The 22,936-nt window shown below is 42.4% G+C and overlaps 1 protein-coding gene across 1 annotated transcript in view; it reads right to left on the reverse strand.

The window, feature by feature from the left end:
* The window catches only part of PIWIL4 (piwi like RNA-mediated gene silencing 4), a 138,498-nt gene that overhangs the window by 110,173 nt on the left and 5,389 nt on the right, over nt 1–22,936 (reverse strand). Inside the window, exon 4 of the mRNA XM_018556805.1 lies at nt 5,621–5,737. Within this exon, the coding sequence (XP_018412307.1) occupies nt 5,621–5,737 (117 nt within the window). The remainder of the gene's footprint in view (nt 1–5,620; nt 5,738–22,936) is intronic.

Consider the following 22,936-nt stretch of genomic DNA (forward strand, 5'->3'; position numbering starts at 1 on the left):
TCCAGACGGCAATTTTTTTCTGCTCGCGCGCGCCCCCTAGCGGGCACGCACGGGCAGAAAAGACCCGAGCAGCGCTGAATACTGAAAAATGGCCTGGATGGGAAGGGGGTTTAACACCGCGGATGTCAACTGGTTAAAGACATGGAACAGACAGTGAGCAGCCCCAGCTACAAAGTGAGGGGAAACCTTGTCACCTTTTTTACACAAACAAGCAGTATTGTTACAGTACACAGGGTTATGTAACTCAGGCGAACAATAAGGGGAGCGTATTAAAACATAAAAGAGTTCAGATTGTTGTCATAGTGTGCCTTTAGCATTATCTATAGATTATAGCGGACCTTTACACTCAAATATCAAATTCTACCAATGCATCCCTCTATGTGTGATGATTAATAATAACATAGACATGTCAGGTTTAAAATGCTGTGATTATGAAATACTTACACTTGCAGAGCATTCACTTCCTGCTGTGAAAGGGCAAAATGACTTCAGTTTGCCAAAGCAATGCACACTGGGATTGCCTTGTCATCAGCAGAACATTGCTGGGAAATCTCATCGATAATCTCAGGAGATCTCAGGGAAAAGCATTTTCCTCCCCTGAGATGATGTGCATGGTCACATGTCCTAGTCACATGTGCCAGAAATAAAGGAAGTAAAAGGAGATCTAGTAATCTGTCCTTAGTAAACAAGGCCACTGTCAGAAGACTGGAGAAGAAAAGAGAAATAAGGAATGCAAAGAATACAAAGTCAGCAATTATCTAGAAGTATGTGTTTGTAGATTGTCATCACTAAACATTTCTAAACGTGTCTTTGTTGTCATTTTAAAGATATGAGTAAATGGGTAAACAGATGGAATGCTCCTCTGCATCCTCGCTTCTACACTTGTATAGAACGTAATCACACAAGGATTCTTAGACCACTGCAGAGGATGGGGAGAGAGGCTCCAGGGACCGATCTAAGAACAAGCCAGCTTGAATTATGTAAGAGCTAAACTTCCACACCCAAAGTGAGGTCTCTTTAATTTATACAACATCCGTAGCACCACTTACAATGACTGTAGATTTATGACACCATATTTGTTTATTATCAAATGACCCACAGAGACATTTATGTTGTTGTGAGATAGTCATTCCTGGAAGCATTATTGTACTGACTGCTAATTTGTAAATCACATGCCATTTGTTTGCAGCCAACTCCACCAAAATTTTCTGTTAAAGAATTATAATCATTGGTCCCCAGTTCAAGCACATGTAGCAATCGGTCTCTGTGAAGCTGCAACAGCTGCAAATTAATTAACACATTAAATATTTCCAGAATGTTTCAAAGATTTCTATTACTGACAGCTTATTGTTCCCTTTCCTGTGGAGAAAAGGAAAATGAAAGATTTACTGCATACAGGTCCTAGTGAGTCCTTCATGAGGTGACATTTGGGGTGGGGAGTCATCTTCCTGTCTAATGTCTATGCCATAGCTGGCACAGCCCCAGCCACATACAGAGTTCTGTAAAACTGTTATTTTCCGTTTCTCTTAAAAATAAAGTATGGCAGGCATAGAGGAGAGAAAATTGTTCTGACAGTCATTACTTTAGATAAGATCCAGGTAGATAGGCAACCCAACAATGCTATTGGATAGAACAGCAGGGTGCTAGACTGCATAAAGTCCACACAGCAAGAAGCAAGTGTTTATTGTGCTACTTTATACATTATTACTGAGACCGCTGTATTCTGTTCACCGGGGAATGAGGCAGGAAAAAGAAAACTCTCACGCATAACTCCTAAAGTACAGATAGGAAAAGTTTAAGCAACATAAAAGTGCAGTCCCAATACACTCAATGATTACAGAGATGTCTGTTACAATGAACTCCATAACATTCACCCAGAACAGATCCAAAGGGTTTATTAACAAATTGTTCTTCTTTATACATTAGTAATAAGAACACACCACTTACAGATCTACAGGGTTAATTCCTGACCCTTCTGTCCTTGTTAAACAGGTTATACTACTTCAGGATGTACATTTCTGACCCTTCATTGTACATGCACCCGTGTGTCTACACATTCAGTCGTGTGAAAAAGTACACCCTCTTTTTGAGTTTTGGGACATAATAACAATAATCTGTTCCTTAGCAGGTCTTACAAATAGGTAAATACAACCTCAGATGAACAACAACACACAATATACACTGAGTGGCCAGATTATTATGACCACCTGACGTTTGTAGGATAATTAGCTATACTTTTGCGCTGAAGTTGCTAGAGGGCCAGACCATTATAAATAGGGAATCGGGTTGGTTTCCACGACAGTAGAAGTGATTTGTTTCTGAAGATACGGGTAAACAACACGATTTAACAGCCTTTGAACGTGGGATGATTGTTGGCGCTCTGAGCCATGGAGCGAGTATCAGCAAAACAGCAGAATTCGTTAAATGTTCAAGAGCAGCTGTTGTTAAAGTGTTTAAAGACTGGACTGTCAGCCGAAAATCTGGGTCTGAACGTGCGAATTGTGGCCGTCAGCGACTAGTCAATGTTAGGGCAGAACGGAGAGTGGCAAGACTGGTACAAGACAACAGAAGGGCAACAGTGCAGTGTCAGATTCCTCGCATCACCTTTCAACATCTCGTGGAGTCACGAGGCGGCCCAACGAAGTCATCTCGTGGAGTCATCTCGTGGCCCAACGAAGTACTGATGGGGTGGTCATAATAATCTGGCCACTCAGTGTATTTACGCCATGTCATTATTTATTTTACAAGCATAAGACACTTTAGAAATGTTTAGTTATGACAATCTACACACACATACTTCTAGACAATTGCTGGCTTTGTAATCTTTTCAGACCTTATTTTTCTTCCCCAGTCTTCTGACAGTGGCCATTTTAACTAAGAGCAAGATACTGAATATCCCTTTACTTCCTGGAACTCTGGCACATGTGACTAGGACATGTGACCATGCACATCATCTCAGTGGAGGAAAATGCCTTTCCCTAAGATCTCATGAGATTTCCCAGCAATGCTCTGCAATGTATACCTTCCCAGGTTGCAACGCTTGGGCACAATTACATCATTAGTGCCAAAGTGGACCAGGAAGTGGGTAAAAAGAAAGCAAAAAAAAATAAAATATATATATATATATATGTTTGTTTAGCTAATGAATGTAAGATGATTTCATATCAGCATGCAGAGCTGTTATGTGATTTTTAGCCAAAGGGGGCAAAGGTCCACTTGGCTAAGGACCAGTCAGGCGCTGCTAATCAAATGCCCTTTATTAATTCATCCTCAGCAAGTATATGACCACCTGTACTAAAGTTGAAGTTTTAGCAGTTTGCTGGTCTGGAACATTCAGGTGTGTGTTAAAACATTGCCAAGGAGGCAAAACATCAGCAATGATCTTAGGGAAGCCATTGTTGCTGCCCCTCAATCTGGGAAGGGTTATAGGGCAATTTCCAAACAATTTAAAGTCCATTATTGTACAATGAGGAAGATTATTCACAAGCGGAAAACATTCAAGACAGTTGCCAATCTTCCCAGGGGTGGACGTCCCAGCTAATTCACCCCAAGCTTATACTGTGCAATGCTCAGAGAAATTGCAAAAAAACAGAGTTCCATCTCAGACTTTACGGGCCTCAGTTAGCATGTTAAAGTTCATGGCAATACAATTAGAAAAGGACAAAAAAATGCGATTTGTTTGGAAGGGTTGCCAGGAGAAAGCCTCTTCTCTCTAAAAAGAACATGGCAGCACGGCTTAGGTTTGCAAAGTTGCATCTGAACAAGGAATGAGAGGATCCACAGTAGGGGCCGCCTAGTCCTCAAGGAAGCCATCGTTAATAGGATATTGCTGGGCAAACAATTTTGAGGGAGAGAATGGCTTCTCATGGTGATCACAGTCACCATATACCACAGGCTGCAAAAAAAAGGATTTAGCAGGTTTAGCCATTTTCAAGGACACCAAGCTCATGACCTTCAGAAGTGTCGACGCAAGAATTACTAACTACAAAGTAGTGTAAACTGTGTCTAAAGGGAAAGAACAAGTATCCTTTAGATACATGGCCAGGGGCTTGAAAAACTGCAGCACTGTGCAGCAGCGAAGCTCTCCCTTGTGTGCGTGCAGAGTCGCAGCAGCAGGATGCAAGTGTCCAGAGAAATGCACCAGTAGAGAAAATGGTGGAACATGCACAGTAGAGTACCTAGGAAGGAGGCTGCACAGGCACAGTCCCCGGGCCCTAGGCCGCATGGGAAACAACCACGGAAAGCAATCTTAAATCCCTAAAACTGAACCACCACGGAAAAGGCAAGCTAAAATCCGCACCAGAGCCACAGATTTAACCCCGTAGGGTACTGGAACTACCGCCTCGGTACCTCACCTGTAGGAAATGGCTAAGGGTTACCTAAGGGGTTTTTGGTCCTTACCATGGATGTTTGGCAGTCAACAAAGAGATGCCATATGATTTTTTCACCCCACCCCCATTCCTGGGTGGTCTTACCCCCCTAGGGGCAGTCTTCAGGTTTAGGTCTTCATTAAAGCCACATGGCCCTGGACCTCTAAAGGAAACTATGGGGTCTATTCACTAAGCTGCAGCAGGCAGCAGAGTGAATGACCGACCTGAAGTGAAGTGAGCCGAACACTGTTCGGCTATTCACTTCAGGCTGGTACGGCTAATTTACTAGAGAGAGAAAAAAAAAAAAGAAATGTTACCATTTAAATACTTTGCTACATTACTATTGGCAATTTCAATTTGCAATAGCCAATAGTAAACTAGCATTGTGGACCTGAAAGGTTCGGGAACTGTACGGGCTATTGTGAATAGCCCGTACAGCAGCCCTTCGGTTCTACTGAACTGAAGGGGTCCTGGGGCCGAAGCTAGCCGAAGGATCGGCCGAAGCTACGGCTAGATCCTTCGCAGCTTCATGAATAGACCCCATATGTGTTGTTAGCACTGCAGCTAACCACATACGTTTAGTAGTGCCAAAAAGGGTCCAGCAACTGAGCACATTACAGACCAGCACCACATTTTCCTTTTGGCAGGGTCTGGGTTCAGTCCCCTAAGCCTCTGCTGAGGAGAAACCGATCTAGATAGGTGCTGAAGTCTCCACAGTGGCTGAGAGTAGCATTAGGAAAACTTGCTAGAAAAGTCTTGCAAAAACATCATAGAGAAAATAGTGTTTAGGAGTGTACATCTCTCAAAGTTGAGAGAAGCCATTCATCACCTAAGGTTGGCTGAGTGTGGGAGGGGTTATGCAGAGCTGTCTTGTAGCTTTGATAGATTTGGCTGTGTTCAATCACCTGAAGTAGCTTCATAACCCAGAGATTAAAAGAGTTAACTCCCTGTGATGTACCATCAAGAAAGTGTGTAATGGCAGGATCACCAGCTAAAAAAAAAGAAAAAAGAAGACTAATGCAGCCACATCTAGAGTATAGACTGGCAAGCTGCAACATATTGCAATATATTATTTTTTTGTTCTTGGGTCTAGATACACTTTAAGGAGAATGCAGAGGAAAAGAGACTCCTTGTGAGGACAAGGAACAGGCAGTAGCTACATCAGCGTTCCAAAACCGATTCAAGGAGGAGAACAATTTCATACAAGATTGAATTAAATGAGACATTATCTTTACAAATACCTGTCTTACTATCCATCACATGACCCATGGTCTGTCGAGTGAAGACACCCAGATCCTGTAGGTTGCGTGACACTCGCCGTCCTCTCTCGGCCAACACATGTCTGCTATCTCCTGCTGACACTTTACCTGAAAAAGAAGCAAATATTACAGTAACTGCATAGAAGAGACAAGAGACCACTAAGTCATTTTCTTAGATCAGTTCCTGGAGCTACATCCCCGCAGTTCAAAATGTATTTTCTGGTATAAACTAGGCTGAAGTTATTTACAAATGATATTAAGCTTTCTTTTTTTTAATTTTGTGTATATTTTTTAAATGCAACCCATGCAAAAAAAAACACAAACACAATAAAAACTAAAAGAAGTAAATATATGCATTAATAAGGGGTATGTATTTAAAAATAAAAACCTTCACTTGCTAGAACTGACATTATGTGCAGATCAAAGGAAACTCCTTTGGTCAGTGTGTAAAAGCTAATCAAAATACAGAGAGGAGCAAGCCTTGGCCTATGTAAATACACCCAAGATCTTAATTGGTTAACTAGGAGCCAGGTAACTTATCTATATTTATGAAACTGTAAACCCTGGAGCACCTAGCACAAAACAAAGAAGGAAGATACATTCAAGCCATTGGCCCCTTTAGGAATCCCACCAAAGATTCACGCGCAACAGTGGCGACCTCTGAACTACCACAAAACCCAACAGTAAGCACTCCTATCAGGTGCACAACCCTGAATTTCACTCCCAGACCTGTACACATGTAAAACAATGAACTTCTGGACCCACACAAATGTAAATTAGGTGGAGTAACTTCCTGGACAGCCCAAGAATAACAGGACCAGACAGAGTTGAGAATACTGACTGAGACTCCATTCACATCTCTGTGATGCAGGGGTGAGTGCATTAATTCCCATGTGCATTCTCGCATTGCAACATATCACATGTTAAACTGTTAGGTGTGTTGCGGTGCCATTATTTATGCACTTCTTTTAGTGCTATTTAGATGCAGTAGGCAGCCCATTCAAATTATTTGGCTGCCCTATCACAGCACACCCTGCAGCACATGTGCAATTATTATTATTATTATACAGGATTTATATAGCGCCAACAGTTTGCGCAGCGCTTTACAATATAATGTCGCATTGCAAAGATGTGAAGCAAGAAAGAAAGGCTTAGCACTCCAATCACATCCAAAAACACTCAGATATAGTAATAATCAATATCTTTAGCCTTCCTTCAGAGGCAAAAATGATAGCCATTTGAAAAAACTCAATAACTGTCAAATACCAGAACATAAGAAATTAATTTTCTGACTTCACTGTGCCATGCTTCACTTTTTTATTTCTATTTTTTCAGAAAAACGCTGCAAAGAAAAGCAATTTAGAAAATGACTATTTCAAACAGAGCTGCAATATACACAGACATTACGTGTAACTACAGAGCACTCTATTACGGAGCAAATTCAGGCAAACATACTTTATCGCATTGCAAAGATGTGAAGCAAGAAAGAAAGGCTTAGCACTCCAATCACATCCAAAAACACTCAGATATAGTAATAATCAATATCTTTAGCCTTCCTTCAGAGGCAAAAATGATAGCCATTTGAAAAAACTCAATAACTGTCAAATACCAGAACATAAGAAATTAATTTTCTGACTTCACTGTGCCATGCTTCACTTTTTTATTTCTATTTTTTCAGAAAAACGCTGCAAAGAAAAGCAATTTAGAAAATGACTATTTCAAACAGAGCTGCAATATACACAGACATTACGTGTGACTACAGAGCACTCTATTACGGAGCAAATTCAGGCAAACATACTTTTATTCTCATGCGTATTCCTTCAAAAGTCATAAAGCCATTTTTTCATTTATCCAACTTATATGCCTGGAATATTCTTAAAATGCTGTAACCTAGCAGATGAATGCTAAACATCAAGCAAGGAGCTAAATACACAACTGACAAACATATATCTGAACTGTTATAGCTGTCAAATGATGTGTAATTCTGTTCAGCCAGCCATATGGTCCATGCTCCACTGAGCAGCAGGGCACCTGACCTGCAGCACTGTGCAAAACAACTCAGCCCAATTTGGGTCACTGTTCTTATGTACAGGGAATAAAAAGGAGGCTGAAATCAAGACAAGTTGAGCTACTTGGGCTAGATTTATTTATTTTTTAATATTAGGAAACTGCTTTTTTTAATTTATTTTTTGGTTAAAGTTGGTCTAGTAGTGACAGAATCTGTAAGTTGAGCAGTGGGGGGGTTGGTTACATGGGCCTAAACAGATCTGCAATTTTTTAGAACCTATTATTAATCTCTAGCTGCAATTCTCACTTTGTGAAGAAAAGGAAGGAGACTCAAAGATGTGTGACAGGGCAGAAGATCCAGGAACAAAGCTATGTATCAAAGGTTATTTGTTTAAAAAAAACAGGTGTTGGGGGGGGTAAGGTCCTTTTGTTAAAAAAAAATTCCAGAGTTCTGTTTCAAGAAAAGAAAAAGCTCAAGGTGATGTCAACAGTGAAAGACTTCTAGACTTCAGTAGTTGCAGCAGATTAAATCCCGGCCAGACAGTAGCTGTATGGAGTTTGCATGTTCTCCATGTGCTTGGTTGGGCTCCAGTTTCCTCCCATACTCCAAAGACATGCTGGAAGGTTTGTTAGCTCCGGTCTGCATCTGCCGGTGTACAGTACGTGTGCATGTGATAGGGACCTTGGATTGTAAATTGGGACAGTAAATGAATAATATGTATCACACTGTATTAATTATAAACTACATATACTGTAAATCGAAGTGACTAAAAAAAATAAACATTTGTACTCTCTGTTTCTCTTGCAGTCTTCTGTTTTGATTTTTGTTTTTTCTTTTTACAGTGCAAGTTAGAAAATAGAAAGGTTGCTAGGGGCAACAAGCAATCCTTTTTGTCTCCAGCTGTTAAAGTGTATTAGTGTTCTGGAAAAGTATTGAATCTGAAGAATAGGTTATAGCAAACGTCTCTTCCATCTAAACAGCACTTTATATAAATGGTATACAGTTCCTTTCCACTCGGAGTTTATTACCAGGCTGGATTGCTGCTAGGGGAGCAAAGCCAATATAGCAGCACTGTCCAGAGGTCAATTTCATCCAGACAATATAAACAAGATCAGTAGTCTTTTCAACATTAAACTGCGGAGATGAGGAACATTTGTAACCTTCTGTGCAAGTTGCATGGCAGAGCTGGGGGCACTATTAATGCGTGAAGAAGATATTATACCTGTGGCACAGGGCTCCTGTACCATCCCTGACAAACCTTATTTATGTCCATTGGACTCTTTTTAAGAAAACCTAGGAGGAAATATAACCCAGGGAGAAGATGTTGTGGGAAGATGAATGTCTGCAATAAAGAAGACAAGTTACTTGGAATCAAATGCAATGATCAAAGAGACAAAGCTGCCATTCTTCAAAAAAATCTCCTCAAGTACAATGAAAAATGAAGCACTACGGAGCGGGTGTTCTTAAAACATGGGATGTTGCCCCCAGAGGTCATTCTATCAGCTCCAAGGGTTTATCCTGCTTATTAAACTCAGCATTTTCATTTTAATTGCAAAGTAAATGGTATGCACTTGTTTGTATTTTTAATAAATATTGGGGTCTATTCACTAAGCTGCCTTAGGCAGCCAAGTGAATGACCGACCTAAAGCGAAGTCAGCCGAACGCTGTTCGGCTATTCACTCCGGGCTGGTACAGCTGATTTCAGCCGTATATCGGCTGAAATCAGCCGTACATCGGGTGGCTTCGGGTCAACATGTTCGGCCGACCCGAAGTGCCGAAGGGGTTCGGCAATGCAGAACCTCCGGCAGGCCACTCGCTGCTGTTCGGTCTATTCTTATAGATGCCGAACAGCAGTGAGTGAATAGCCGAATGCCGCTCAGCGGCATTCAGCTCGGCTGTTCTGCTCAGTCCCTCTGTAGTACCAAGCAGAACAGAAAAATAGTTTAAAAAGTAGGAAAAAAATAAATAGAAAACGATTGTGCGGAGCTAGCAGTGACAGCTAGCTCCGCCCAACAGTTTTCTATTGGCCGGCAGTTCTGCAGCCGTCAAAAAAAAGAAAAGGAAAAAACTCTCCCGGGCGCTCTGGAAGTCTCCCGCTCCCGGCCGCCCAGGAGAGAAACACTGATTTTTCCCTTGTTTTCTTTATTCTGACACGGAGCCGTGTCAGAATAGAAAAAAAATTAATACATTTTGGCCATAGTAATGCATTGCTAGATTCCTATTGGCTATTTCAATTTGCAATAGCAAACTAGCTATTGTACCCGCCCTCTGCTGCTGTCAATCAGTAGTAGAGACCTGATGGAGAACTGCAGCAGAGGGCGGGTGCAATGCTAGTTTACTATTGGCTATTGGAAATTGAAATAGCCAATAGGAATTTAGCAATGCATTCCTATGGCCAATTCTGACACGGCTACGTGTCAGAATAAAGAAAAGAAAAAAGAAAAAGCAGTGTTTTTCTCCTTGGCGGCCGGGAGCGGGAGATCAGTGTCTCTGGTTAGCTGGTAACCAGGGACGCTGACCTGTCTGTGCAAGTGGCCGGAGCCAGCCGGAAGATTACAGCTGAACCGAAGGGGTCCTGGGGCTGAAGCTAGCTGAAGGATCGGCCGAAGCTACGGCTAGATCCTTCGGCTGCTTCGTGAATAGACCCCAAAGTGTTTGAAACGGAAAAAAAAACATGCAATTTTATATCGCAAATATAACTAATAAACATGTAATACTATATCACCTAAAGCAGACCTAGCTGAAGTGCTTGGTCATACCAAATGCAGACTAGATCTGCATGAGTTTCTGCACATTCAGTGCAGTGTGTTTTGCCGCATTTTTGGCGCGTTCCGGGCTGTTTTTGTAAAAGCTTAAAATGGGCTTTCACTGCGTTCCAGGACGTTTGCATGTGTTTTTGATGCACTTGCATGTGTTTTGGTGCGTTCCAGAGCAGAAAAAATAGGGCATGCTGCAGTTTTTCCACAAGCTCTGGAACTGAATACTCTGGTGTGAACTAGAGCCCAAAATACCATTGGAATACTTTGGATGCAGTTTTGATGCGTTCTGTAACTGCTCTGCTCTGCACTTGGTGTGAACAAGCCTTAAAAATGTAAGATTTGGATATTATGTAGTCCCTTCACCACCAGAATACGAACCACTAGGTTAAAAAGGAAAAAATATTTAAAGTAAACATTTTTTTTTTTAAACAGTTCTCGCCCCAACTTCCAGCACACTTGCATAGCCAGGGGAGATACCACTTGGCCTTTCCTTGAATAATGGAAAGGTGAAGATCCCAAATTCTATGAGTATGGATTCCTGTGCTGTTCAGGAGTTCACTCTCGTGGTATTTGTAGTATTCGGATTTCCCGTGAGGCAGCAATGAGGTTCAGTGACATCATCAAAACCTACAGGAAGCAGTCAGACGTCAGAGCCCAAGGTAAGTACAGTACAGGAGCACATTCTTGAATCATTCTTTATTCTCGGAGGATGTCAGATCCTCAGCTTTTGTCAGTATTCCAGGAGAAGGTTCAGTGATGTCACCCTCCCCCAGAGGAAAATGGTCAGAATCCAGGGTTTTCTCTATTTTACTTTTTTTTTAACCTAGCATCTTTGATCTAGCCTTTTTTTTTAATGTAGAGGTGAGGGGTTGTCTTATAAAAAAAAACCTTGCACTTTCATGCAGTATATACCTTTCCAATAATATGTGGATAATATATGAAATATGGTAAAAAGTAAGTGAACATGAAATTAGCTCAATATTTAGGATGGGCTGGGAAAAGCTTTTCAGCAAGCAGTCTGTGAAAAGATGGCCTGTGCAGGAGTACTGCCTTGCAGAATTTAGGATCTTCAGCTTTTCCAAGATTCCGGGATTAGGCCAGATGATGTTACAACCCCCATCCCAGGAAATAAAACCAAGTTTTAATTCTACATTTTTCTTCTGTTTCTTATCCTTTTTGCCTTTAACCTAGCATTTTTTTAAATCTGGAGCTGAGAGGCTATCTAATAAGCATGCCTTGTAGTTTAATGCAGGGAGAAACACATTATAAATAATATACGGTAAGATTATATATAGTATGGCAAAAAAATAAGTGCAAATGAAAGCAGCTCAATATATAGGGACTGGTGGGAAAAGCTTTTCTGTAAAAAGACAGCATTCACAATATTATTAAAGGAGAAGCATTGGGAAAGTAAAGTTTACTCTGCCCAATACTTAGAGCCGGTGTCTAAATCTGCAGGTTTCACATGCTGGCTCTATATACCGAGAGCTGAGCGATCACAAACCTCTGATCACTCAGCTCACTGTCTTCTCCCTGCAGATACTGTCAGTCACTGCAGGGATTCCCCCCTCCCCTCGCTGTTCTTCCAGTGCTCATTGGAGGCACAGACTGGGGACGGGGCGGGCACAGCTGGCTCTGGCACTAGAGAGGCAGAGCTAGGTGTCAATCAAGCAGTGGGGTGGATCCCGACAATATTTTCGGGATCTTTCCCAACTGCAGCACGGCTCTGTGCTTTCAGCAAATAGCAGGTAGGAGCCGGCTAGGAGCTGACTTTGGGTAACAGGAAGACATTAGTAAATGTATTCCTTTGATCCAAAAGAGGACTACAGCTAAAAAAAAAAAGGGTTGGCTTTAGTTCTCTTTTAACCACTTCAGTACCAGTATGTTAAACCCCCTTCAATACCAGGCCATTATTCAGTTCTCAACACTGTGAAAGACTGGGAATTACTCACACAACACTGTACCCAAATTAATGTTATATCCTTTTTTATGAGACATATGCAACTTTCTTTTAGCTGCATTTAATAACCACTTTTTTGTATATTTTTACTACAGAAAGGGAAAAAAGACCGAAAAAATTTGAAAAGAAAACCCTTTCCCTTACTTTCTGTTTTAAAGCATACCAAATGAAAATGCCAGGACAGTATGAAAACCCCACAAATGACTCTTTTTTGAAAGCAGACACCCCAAGATTATTTTTTTTGCTGCAATTTTTTGTAAATGGTATTGATGGGTTAAAACATGGAACTTGGCAATGGTGCAAAGCATGTTCGGCTGACCGAAGCCAGTCAATCCACGGCTGATTTTAGCCGATGTACGGTTGGAATAAGCCGCACAGAGCTGAAGTGAATAGCCGAACAGCGTTCCGTTCACATGTGAGGGGACATGTCTTTGCCTGAGGAAGGGGATCCTGCGCGACCCTGAAACGTTGCAACAGTGTGATATGCTGCACCCACGCTTGACTACCGCAGCACCCATCCTGTCTTCTGTGGAACAAGCGGTCAGGAGTGCGATGGGTTCATGGACTTTCGTGTATATCCTACTTTCGTCTCCCATGAGTATGATCGCGATCTTATATTTTTAACACGGTAATTATGTGATATTTCTTATGGAAATGTACGGCTAATGGAGGGGAAAAGATATTTCCTAGATGGCACGTGTGACTGTAAAGCAACCATGAAGCAGGAATACAATACTAAGCACAGGTCAGGATGTTAACAAGAGCTGTGAAAATATATTGACACTGCCGAAATTTGCCACCCTCCAGATATTTCAAACAGCGGTACAGTAAGATACGGAGCTGCTGTGAAGGTAAAATCAATTTCTCTCCGAAATGTTCTTCAAAATAATAAACATCGTCTATATTTATGGGACAGTTTTCTCATCGTGAGAGTCCAAGATGAAGCTGTTATTTTTCTCTTTCACTTTCTCAGACAAGTGCTGCTTTTGCATTGTAATCTAAACGAGCCGCAAATTTCAGGCATTGTGAAAGTGACATGTGGCAACCATGAGGCTGGCAAATCGAAACATTTTTAAGCATTTTGTTTAAAAGAAAACGCAAATTCCAGTTGAACATTAAAATTTTGCATTTAAACTGACCTAGGTACAGGGCTGCTTTTGCCAAAATGGCACTCGTGGGCCTGTGCCTCTTCAGTGGGGGGCTTTATGGCTAAATTCACAATAGTATGCTGTAAAGATGGCTATACACGGTGCAAAGTTCAGTGGGTTCTTGATGATCCAGCCGAAATTCGCCCAGTGGGTGCTCCTGCCGGTACTCTTCTGCCCGGCATCCCTCAATTAGCCAACTGAAAGAGCTGCTTGTAAAATTCTCAGCTGAACGATGCTTGCAGCAAATCAGCTGCTTGCTCCATTCAGGTATTCTGACAACAGCCAGCGGCCGCTGTCAGAATACCATGGAAACAGCGGAGGATTTCTTTATCCACGCTCGGAAGCATTGATGGAAGAATCTGTTATATTTTATTTGTTCAGCCCGCAGATTGAAGAGGAAGGGTTTTCCAGGTGAATTTGAGTCAGAGGACGCACTATAGTTCTGGAAACATAAAACTGTTTCTCCTTGCTTTGTTCGGGGGGTCTGTACAGTAAAATATGTAGCCGAGTCTATGAAACAGAGAAAAAATACAGTAACCACATTTGCCCACACACAATGCCTGCAATTATTACTCTCACTCTGGCATGTGAGGCGATACCTAATTTCAGTGGCGCAATCATTGTTTTACTACGTGCGCACAACTGACTCATGCTACTGCGTTCATATGTGGGTGGGGGCAGGGGGCCTTTTAAAAAAATTTGGGGTGTTCTATAATTAAAATTATTAAAGGAGAACTATGAGGTGAGTGCTTTTCACTCACCTAATAGTTCTAGCCGACCTGTGACAGTCACAGGTCGGCTCAGTAGATCAGGAGGTGAGCGAACACATACCAGGTTCCCTCACCTCTCGATCCTGTCACGGCTCTCTGCCGTGACAGGGGGAGGGGCTGGATTCCCCTCTCCGATCTGCCAGCGCTGACTGGCGGAACAGACGGGGGAGGGGGGCGGGTACAGTTGGCTCTGCCTCTAAATTGTTTTTGCATTTTGCTTTGCTATGTGATAGCATAGTGCGGTTGACAGGTTCTCTTTAAGAAGACGTTGGGGGTTTCTTAGACTCCTAATGTGACCGCTGCACTCTGTACATGCTAGTTGACCAGGTTCTTCAGTTCTCAACCCTGAAACGAGAAGAGATCAAATGAATGCTCGCTGGTCTTCCACCTCACAAGGAGGCACCCAGGAAAGAAAGGTGAGCTCAGGACTCATGGAACGGGGGGGGGGTTACCTTCCTCAGCATGTAGAAGTCATGAAGCAGCTAATATAGCAGTACTAGAGACAATGCCGGCATCAACTTAATAGTTATGCTGGTAACAGCGGAAGGGATAAAGCAGAACTTGTGTCAAAAATGAAAAAGCTAAATAGTCCAATAAAAGATAATGCAATACTCAATCCAGAGCTGTTCCCCGTGGGACTTATTTGTTTCTGCCACTAGAGTATTCTGAATGGTATGATCCCCAGCATGATTCAACCCTCTTCCTCTGAGTCCAAGCTGTCCCTCACACAACCTGTGTGTGGACAGTGAAGGAGAAGCAGCACAGTGATGAATTAACTGGCCCCTTCTTCATCTGCCACTCTGAGCTCTGCTGTATAGGTTCTGCAAGAGGCTAATACCAAGTCAAATTCAGGTAGTTACACTGCATACATCTACAAAAACATAATTACTATAGGGCATCAATATTGTGTTTTATATCTGCATAGAGTTCAGCATTAACTGCTGTGTCCCATCTAAGGAGATTTGCCTTCACATTCTTTCTTGATGACACTGGCCCATAAACCCTTTCGTTGCCAGCAACAAATGCAAGATGTCGCTGGCAGGAGGCCCCTCTAAACAGACTCCTGGCAGCTATCTATTTACCTGTGTGAAGCCAACTGTCAGCTTTACACTAAAAAGCGATTCTCACAGCTGAAAAGCCGCCAGATGACCACCTTCCCCCAACACTCGCCATCTTGCTGCCTGGGCTGCACTGTCCCTCCTGCGAGTCTGGGACTGGATAGCGGGTGTCGGCGGCTAGCAGGGAGAGAGCCCAGCAAATGTCCGTTTGCTGATCTCCACCCCACTAAATGAAACCAGAAGTGACACTGAGTCCATCACTTCCGGTTTCTGAGCTGTCATTCCCCAGCCACAGAGAATGGGGAAGAAGCTGATCAAGCACGATCCGTGCTTGATCATCTTCAATGGGCTGCAAAGGTGACATTAGGGGTCTATTAGAAAACCTGCTACCTCCAATGTGCTATTACATAGAGAGCTTGTGAGCCCCCCTATGCGATAGCAATGAAGTAAAAAAATTTTTAAAAAAATAAAATACATTTAAAAACACCCCAAATATGTTTTTTAAGTCCCCTGTCCCCGTGAATGCCCACATACTAATGTAAACAGGCATCAGGTGCGTCTATGCATGGAAACCACAATTGCGCCACACATGTAATTCTAGGGCCAATATTTACGGTTAACTCTGAACTGATGACCTGTGCAGGTTTTAAAAGCATCACCTATGGACAATTTGGTGTACCGTATATTCTCACCGTTTCTTGGGCGCACACAATTTTTTTAAGCTTGGCATGTTTGGTATCTATTTATCTACACCTCCTCCCAGCAGCTCCAAGCCTAAAAATAAAGTGGTCTCATTGAAACCTCTTTTTACACCAGTAAGTAATGAATGGCGTTTTCCATGTTTAGGCTGGGTAATGGAAACTTATGGAAATGCTGATAAAAATGTTTTACAGTCAATCTAGAAAAGCTGCGACGTGAGCTCTTATAGCCCGGCAGCCATTGGACAAACTTGCTTGAAGAAAAAGAGTATATGACACTAGCAAAAAACTGGAGCATGATGGATTGGGAAGTGAGCAATCGGCGGCATGTTTCTGTCACGGGTCGGCTCTATCGATCTGGAAGTAAGCAGAAACATGCCGCCGATCCGCTCACTTCCCGATCATCTCCCTGCAGAGAGCGGTGACTGCCAGTCACCGATCCCCACTGGAATCCCCCTCCTCCCTCCGATCATCCAGCGCTGAGTGGAGGAACGAACGAGGAGGGGGCGGGCACAGCTGGCTCTGCCTCTAGGTAGGCAGAGCTCGCTGTCACTCACGCAGCTGGGTGGATCTCAACAGTAAGGTCGGGATCCGTCCCGGCTGCGGCGCTCTCAGTATACCGCGAGCTGTAGCTCGCGATATACTGAGCTTTGGGTCACAGGAGGACGCTAGTATATGTCCTCCCGTGACCCTAAAGAGAACTATGGGGAAAAACACTTACCCCATAGTTCTCTTTTAAATCTTAAAAATGCATTCAAGTACCTTAACTATTGACAAAAATGTATTTTATGTATGTATCACTCGGCTGTAGATCCTCAAATCATCTCTGAATTGGTGCTGACACTGTCCTTGCTTCTGGAGGGGGGCTACTTTTGTTCCCCATGGCCTCTGTGTGTGTAAAGTAGTCACCGCTCCAAGCTCACTCCTGTGATAGACTACAACCTCACATTTAGTTTACTAACTTGTATTGAGATTGTAGTCCATCATGGGAGTGAGCTTGGAGAGGTGACTACATTACAACACACACAGGGACCATCGGGAACAAAAGCATCCCCCCTCCAGAAGGAAAGACAGTGTCAGCACCAATTCAGAGATGATTCCCATTACATTAGATTACATACTAGGTTTCAATTTACATCGGTTTCTATTTGCAACCATTCCTTCTAGAGCCTAACCCTGGCATAAATTGAGGGTTGCCTATACTAACTTGGCTTGAAAGAAATATTAATAAAATGTTACATATATTATTTATCTCTGACCATACTAAATGAAGAAAAAAAATGCTGCTATGTAATTAATATGTGATAGATGCTTAAAAATCAGGGAGATGCGAGTGGCTTTCAACTGTGCCGTTGACTTAGGAAATTATTCCACGTGGTGTTTAAAGTTTCATTTGCTGAAGTTTTGAAGAGGATGTGAGCCAGGGGTTCTTAGGTTAGGTCAAGGAGAATATTATATGGCCTGAACGAGTAGCTACAGAAAATACCAGAGAGGAGGCATCTTTGAGGATCAATAAATGTCCAGGGACACAAGGAGAAGTAAAAGGCGAGGAGGTGCAGCTGAGTGCAAAGCTTTTAAGGTAAGAAAAAGTCTATGGCAAGCTATGCAGTAGATGACTAGAAGTTGTAAAAGATATTGAGAAGACAGAATATTTGGAGATGGAACACAGATATGGGATACAGAAGTAATCCTAACAACAGAGTCTATACCAGAACAGGAAAAGCAGGTAGGAATACTAGATTTGGAGAATTTTAGTATAGTTCCTAAGTGTGGACCGTCAGTCTTTAGTAGCAGAGCTTCTACATAGAGAAGATGAAAGACCAAAAGATGAAATACTCTAGTCACGTCTCAACTGGATTCTCATCGTAATTCTGATAAATAAATAAAAACTAAGGGGACAGAGATTGGTGTTCACATAAGCAGACATGTGGCTGTGAATTCTCTCTAGAACCTGTACCAATGTAGAGTGACCTACTTCCCTTAGAGAGACTTACTACACACCTGAGAGATGCTGGTGCAGACCTATGTGATCACAGAAGCAGTGCAGGAGGACTGGAGTTTGCCTGACAGCATGGGTAAGGGCAGCATGGGTAAGTAGGTTCAAACTGCTACCTGCATCCCTACCATGCACAAATATTACCAATGAGAACAAAGGGATCAGCACAGAAAGCACATCAGGGCTGAACATCCCAACAACCAGCAGCTATTTGACACTAACATGGAAAAGGCAGGCAATGAAAGCCCTGAGCCATAAGCAGAGAGCTCTGTCATATACAAACATAGAGGAGAACTCTAGTGCCCTGCAACCTGGACAAATCTATTAAGACTCTGAATCCATGAAACATCCTACCCTCTCACATATGCTGCATACAATTAACCCCTTCATGACCAGCGACGGACAGTATACATCACTGGCAATGGGGCTGTTTAAAGAGACTCTCGGCGGCTTTTGCACACAAGATTACAGCTAGGACGGCAGTACACAGAGGGGCCTTGATAAGGCAGTGTGCGGCTTCCACATATTTTGCAAAAGTTGTGCAACTAAAACCTGTTTTTAACCTTAATAGTCAGACAGTGTCATTTGTTTTTTGCAGGCCGGCTGGTGAATATGCTGGGAAACTTTTGCTTTTGTACACGTGCACAGAAGGATACAAGTGTATTTTGCCTGGTAATACACCTCCTTTCTTCCCCATTCGAGTATTCTTCACTTCGCAGCCCTGCCTGAGGACCCTAACAGTACAACCAATGTTCACATTAACCTCTCAAAAATGTAACCCTTAAAAGCTGAATACACATTCAGCACCAAAGTCATCCTCAAATATATTGATATTACTGCCTCAAGAACTTTGCACTAAAATAAAAAGATTCACAGATGAGAACTGCATCATGGCCACTTAGTAATAACAACGCCACCTAGAAGAAAAACAGATTGACCCTTGTGTGGGCCTAACATGGTCCCCAATTCTCCAATGCTGTGACACAAAGAAAAGCCCAGGGAAGTGGATTTGGCTATTTGGCTCAGTTAACTGTTTGGCATCCAGTGTTTAGAAACATTGCTTGAGCATCCCATTTAAACTATAGTGCAAACAAGGTCTAAAACAGATTTTTTTTTTAGCAATTACATTCAAATTACTGTTTCCATTGCCGTCTTTTAAAAGACTTTGCAACAGTTCGTATGCTGTGTAAAGAATATTTATGATTGTAAATATCTGTAATAAATCATCACAGATGCGCGGGTGTGTGTGTCCGTCCTTTGAGAACACCGCACTAAAGGTTTCTGCATAACTGTCTCATCAAGTGACAGCCTCCCCCAGCCGCAGTCTGTGCAGAGATTCCATCTGTAAAGGCAATTCAGGAGTAAGTTTCTCTAATTGTGTAGAGCAAATGTGCTGTATGCTTCTCACACGGGTCTCTTGCAGGCCTGTCATGACAGAACACTGAAGGGCGCTCGGCTCTGCGTGATCCCACTCACTTTTCATCAGCGGAGGCAGATGACTGACACATAGACAAGAAACCTGAGATTTCTCAGCTCCCCAATACAGCTGCAGCTCTTTGTTCTCCTCCTCGTGTATGGCACACTTTGTATTGTGCACTTTAAGCTACTTCTAACAACAGGGCTTCTTATCTTTTGCATATTGTACAGCATATTAAATGAGGTGTACATCCACAATTTATTGAGCACAGACCATCGGGTATATTATGTTCTTTCAGAAGCTGCTTCCTCTTAAGTTTAAGCTTCCAAATGGCACAGTAACAAAAGAGAACATAAGACAAAAAACAGCTATCGTCCATCTCAGAGAGAAATTCTTGACAGTTCTAATATATAACCCATGTCACAAAACAGCAAACTGATTACATCTAAGACAGAAGCCTGCTGGCTCTGCTCCCCTGTTAAATCACGCCTCCAACACCGAACATAAATAAAACACATTACATTAGGGACAGGAGCAATAATGTACGAGAAAACTTGCCAGTGATCATTGCATTTATAGAAGGGTCACATGACAGATGAGTTGTGTCTGTATTCTGGCCCTCAACTTCTGGAGTAAAAGAGCTCTATTCAACTGATATCTGATCAGAACAGACTGAGCTGCAACAACAATTGAATCCTTCTTCTAAAAGGATGCTGTCACTTATGTTAAACATCATTACTTATTAGGCCCCATTCACACTGAGCGATTTATCGCGCGATTTTTGCAGCGATATCGCTCATATTTCCACGCGATATCGCTCTATGTAACTTCTCCAATCCATTTCAATGGAGCTGTTCACATCTCGCCGCTCAATATGGCTGGTAGCTCGTCGCTGGTAGATTGTCGCTCCTACATGACCCTTTTTTCTGCGGATTTCGAGCGATTTTGCGCCTGATTGCATACAGCCCAATAGGAAAAAGTCGCGCAATATCGCACATATAAAATCGCACAAAAAATCGATCGTTTTTCATGTCGCTCAGTGTGAATGGGGCCTAAGGATTTGGTCTCATCAGATAACTTGTTACTCATTTTTCATGCATTGTTTTCAGTAGGATGTTTCCCCACCAACAAACAGCATTGAGATAAGAGCTCTCCTGAAGAAGTGGTGGTCTGCCGGGATATCTGTGGAGCTTCTGTCATCATCTCATTCGGTATGCTGATCACTCCTTCATTTTCATATTACTTGCCTCTGTCCCACCACCTCTCTTTCATTGTTATTAGCATTGCAAGGTATTGTTCAAAATGTTCTCTCACATTTGTTTTTAGGATAATACTTCTATGCAAGGCCCCTTTCACACAAGCTGATCAGGAGAGGATCCGTGAACAGATCCTCTCCTGATCACAGCAGTACGGAGCGGATGTCAACGCTAAGAGATCTATATCTGTATAGTTTTTTCCTCCAAAAACAGCATTTACTGACCCCATACCAGTCTATGGGGAATCGGATGTAAACGGAAATGTGTCTGTTTACATCAGATTACCCCCGATACAGCACGATCCGGCCCGGCGAAACGGAACACTGCTCCGTTTGTTTTTACAGACCCGGCCAGAGGCAGGGGTAACAGGGTGTAAATTTACACTCGTCCGTTTACCCATGGCTGCCCATAGACTTGCATTAGGCATTCGATCGAGTCCGCCTGAAAGACTGACTGGCGGACCGAAACAGAGCGCCTGTGTGAAATACACCAATACACTGTATCCAATCACAGCTCCCCGCAGGGATTCCACCCTCCTCGCTCCGATCCTCCAGCATTGACCGGAGGAACGGACGGGAAGGGGACGGTTACAGCTGGCTCTGCCTCTAGATAGGCAGAGCCAGCTGTCAATCAGCTAGCTGGGTGGATCTCAACAGTAATGTCAGGATCCGTCCCGGCTGCGGCGCTCTCAGTATATCGTGGGCAATAGCCTGCTATATACTGAGCTTTGGGTCACGGGAGGTTAGTATATGTCCTCCCGTGACCCTTAAGAGAACTTTGGGGAAAAACATTTACCCCATAGTTCTCTTTTAAATCTTTGAATAGCAAAAAGAATACTGGTTAAACCCACAAGAGTTTTTAATCTTTTTACTGAAATTTCAACACGTCATATTATTAAAAAGTTGGATAATTGTTAATGCAGCAGAACATGTCTAGAATAAAATAAAACATCTAAATAAAAAAGAAATACATTTTTGGCCTCTGCTCTGCCACTCCTACCATGCTGAAGGACTCCTGTCCTTCAGCATTAACCCTTTGTGTATAAAATGGGAAAATAGGGATAATAAAGGTGCTTAATGGTCCTAATAGGTAACTTTTGGTACCTGGTCCACATGGCCTATTTACAAAGTAGAAGTGGACATAATACATTGTACAATTTTTATTCGGAAATTGTACACAAATGGTCTTTCGAATGGAAATTGAACAGTCGATGCTACATCACTGATTTTTGTTTTTGATATTGTGATCTAAATTTCTTGTTTGGTCAGGTTGGAAAAATTTTCTCGGAGTGATCGAAAATCGATGAATCAGTGGGGTTTCGTTCGTCAAATATCTCAGCAAGAACACAGAACATGCGCAAAAGGAAATTATTTCCGTCGTTCGTCAAAAATTGGTTAGTTAGTATAGCTAACAGACGCTTTACGAAATCGACATTTGACTATCTTAACCTCCCTGGCGGTAATCCCGAGTCTGGCTCGGGGTGAATTTTCAATGCTAGGAGCGGTAACCCCGAGCCAGACTCGGGGCACGGAGGTTAATCGAACAAGCGTTCCTGCCAGAAACGAGAAATTTCAAATGAAAATTGTACAATGTATGTCCACCTTTAGTCTTTAGAGGCTGGAACACACCAGAGGCTGTGCCAAAGTTCTGAACCCAACACAGTAGACTCTTAAAAGCACCAAATTGCAGAACATAGTGCCCTAAGAACATATTCCAGGCTAGAACTGCAATTGTCCAGTCCAGTGGAGTCCGGGTATGACCTCCAAAGCTATTGCTGCAGATAGATGAATCTGGAGCAATAGATAACAGCTCAAGCAGTATGAAGAAATAAATGTAAAACGTTGGCTGACTGCAGACTCACTATCACTGCTGTTTAGCTGCCGTGGAAGGATATTCTCAAAGAAGGAGATTGTACTTTCCTAGAAGTGGCACAGTGATTCTTCTTTGGTGCTGGAAACCTGTGTGAGCTCCAGTAACATACATCCTAGGAGGGCAATGAAGGGAGAATGCTGCTTTGAGACAGCAAGCTCTGTAGGGTGCTAAGAATCTAAATAGATTGTAGATCAAAGAGTGAAGTGGATTTAAAACATAGTACTGAATACAATACAATATATTAATATAAACTGGCGAATGTTTCCCATGTCTTAAATTGATATTAAAGGCTTGAGTTTTTTTCTCTATATAGTTTGATCTAAGTAATCTAACTACAAATCTTTGACACTTTAAATAAAAACATT

The sequence above is a fragment of the Nanorana parkeri genome, unplaced genomic scaffold, assembly GCF_000935625.1.
Source record: "Nanorana parkeri isolate BGI_ZX_2015 unplaced genomic scaffold, ASM93562v1 scaffold254, whole genome shotgun sequence".
In the NCBI taxonomy this organism is placed as follows: Eukaryota; Metazoa; Chordata; class Amphibia; order Anura; family Dicroglossidae; genus Nanorana; species Nanorana parkeri.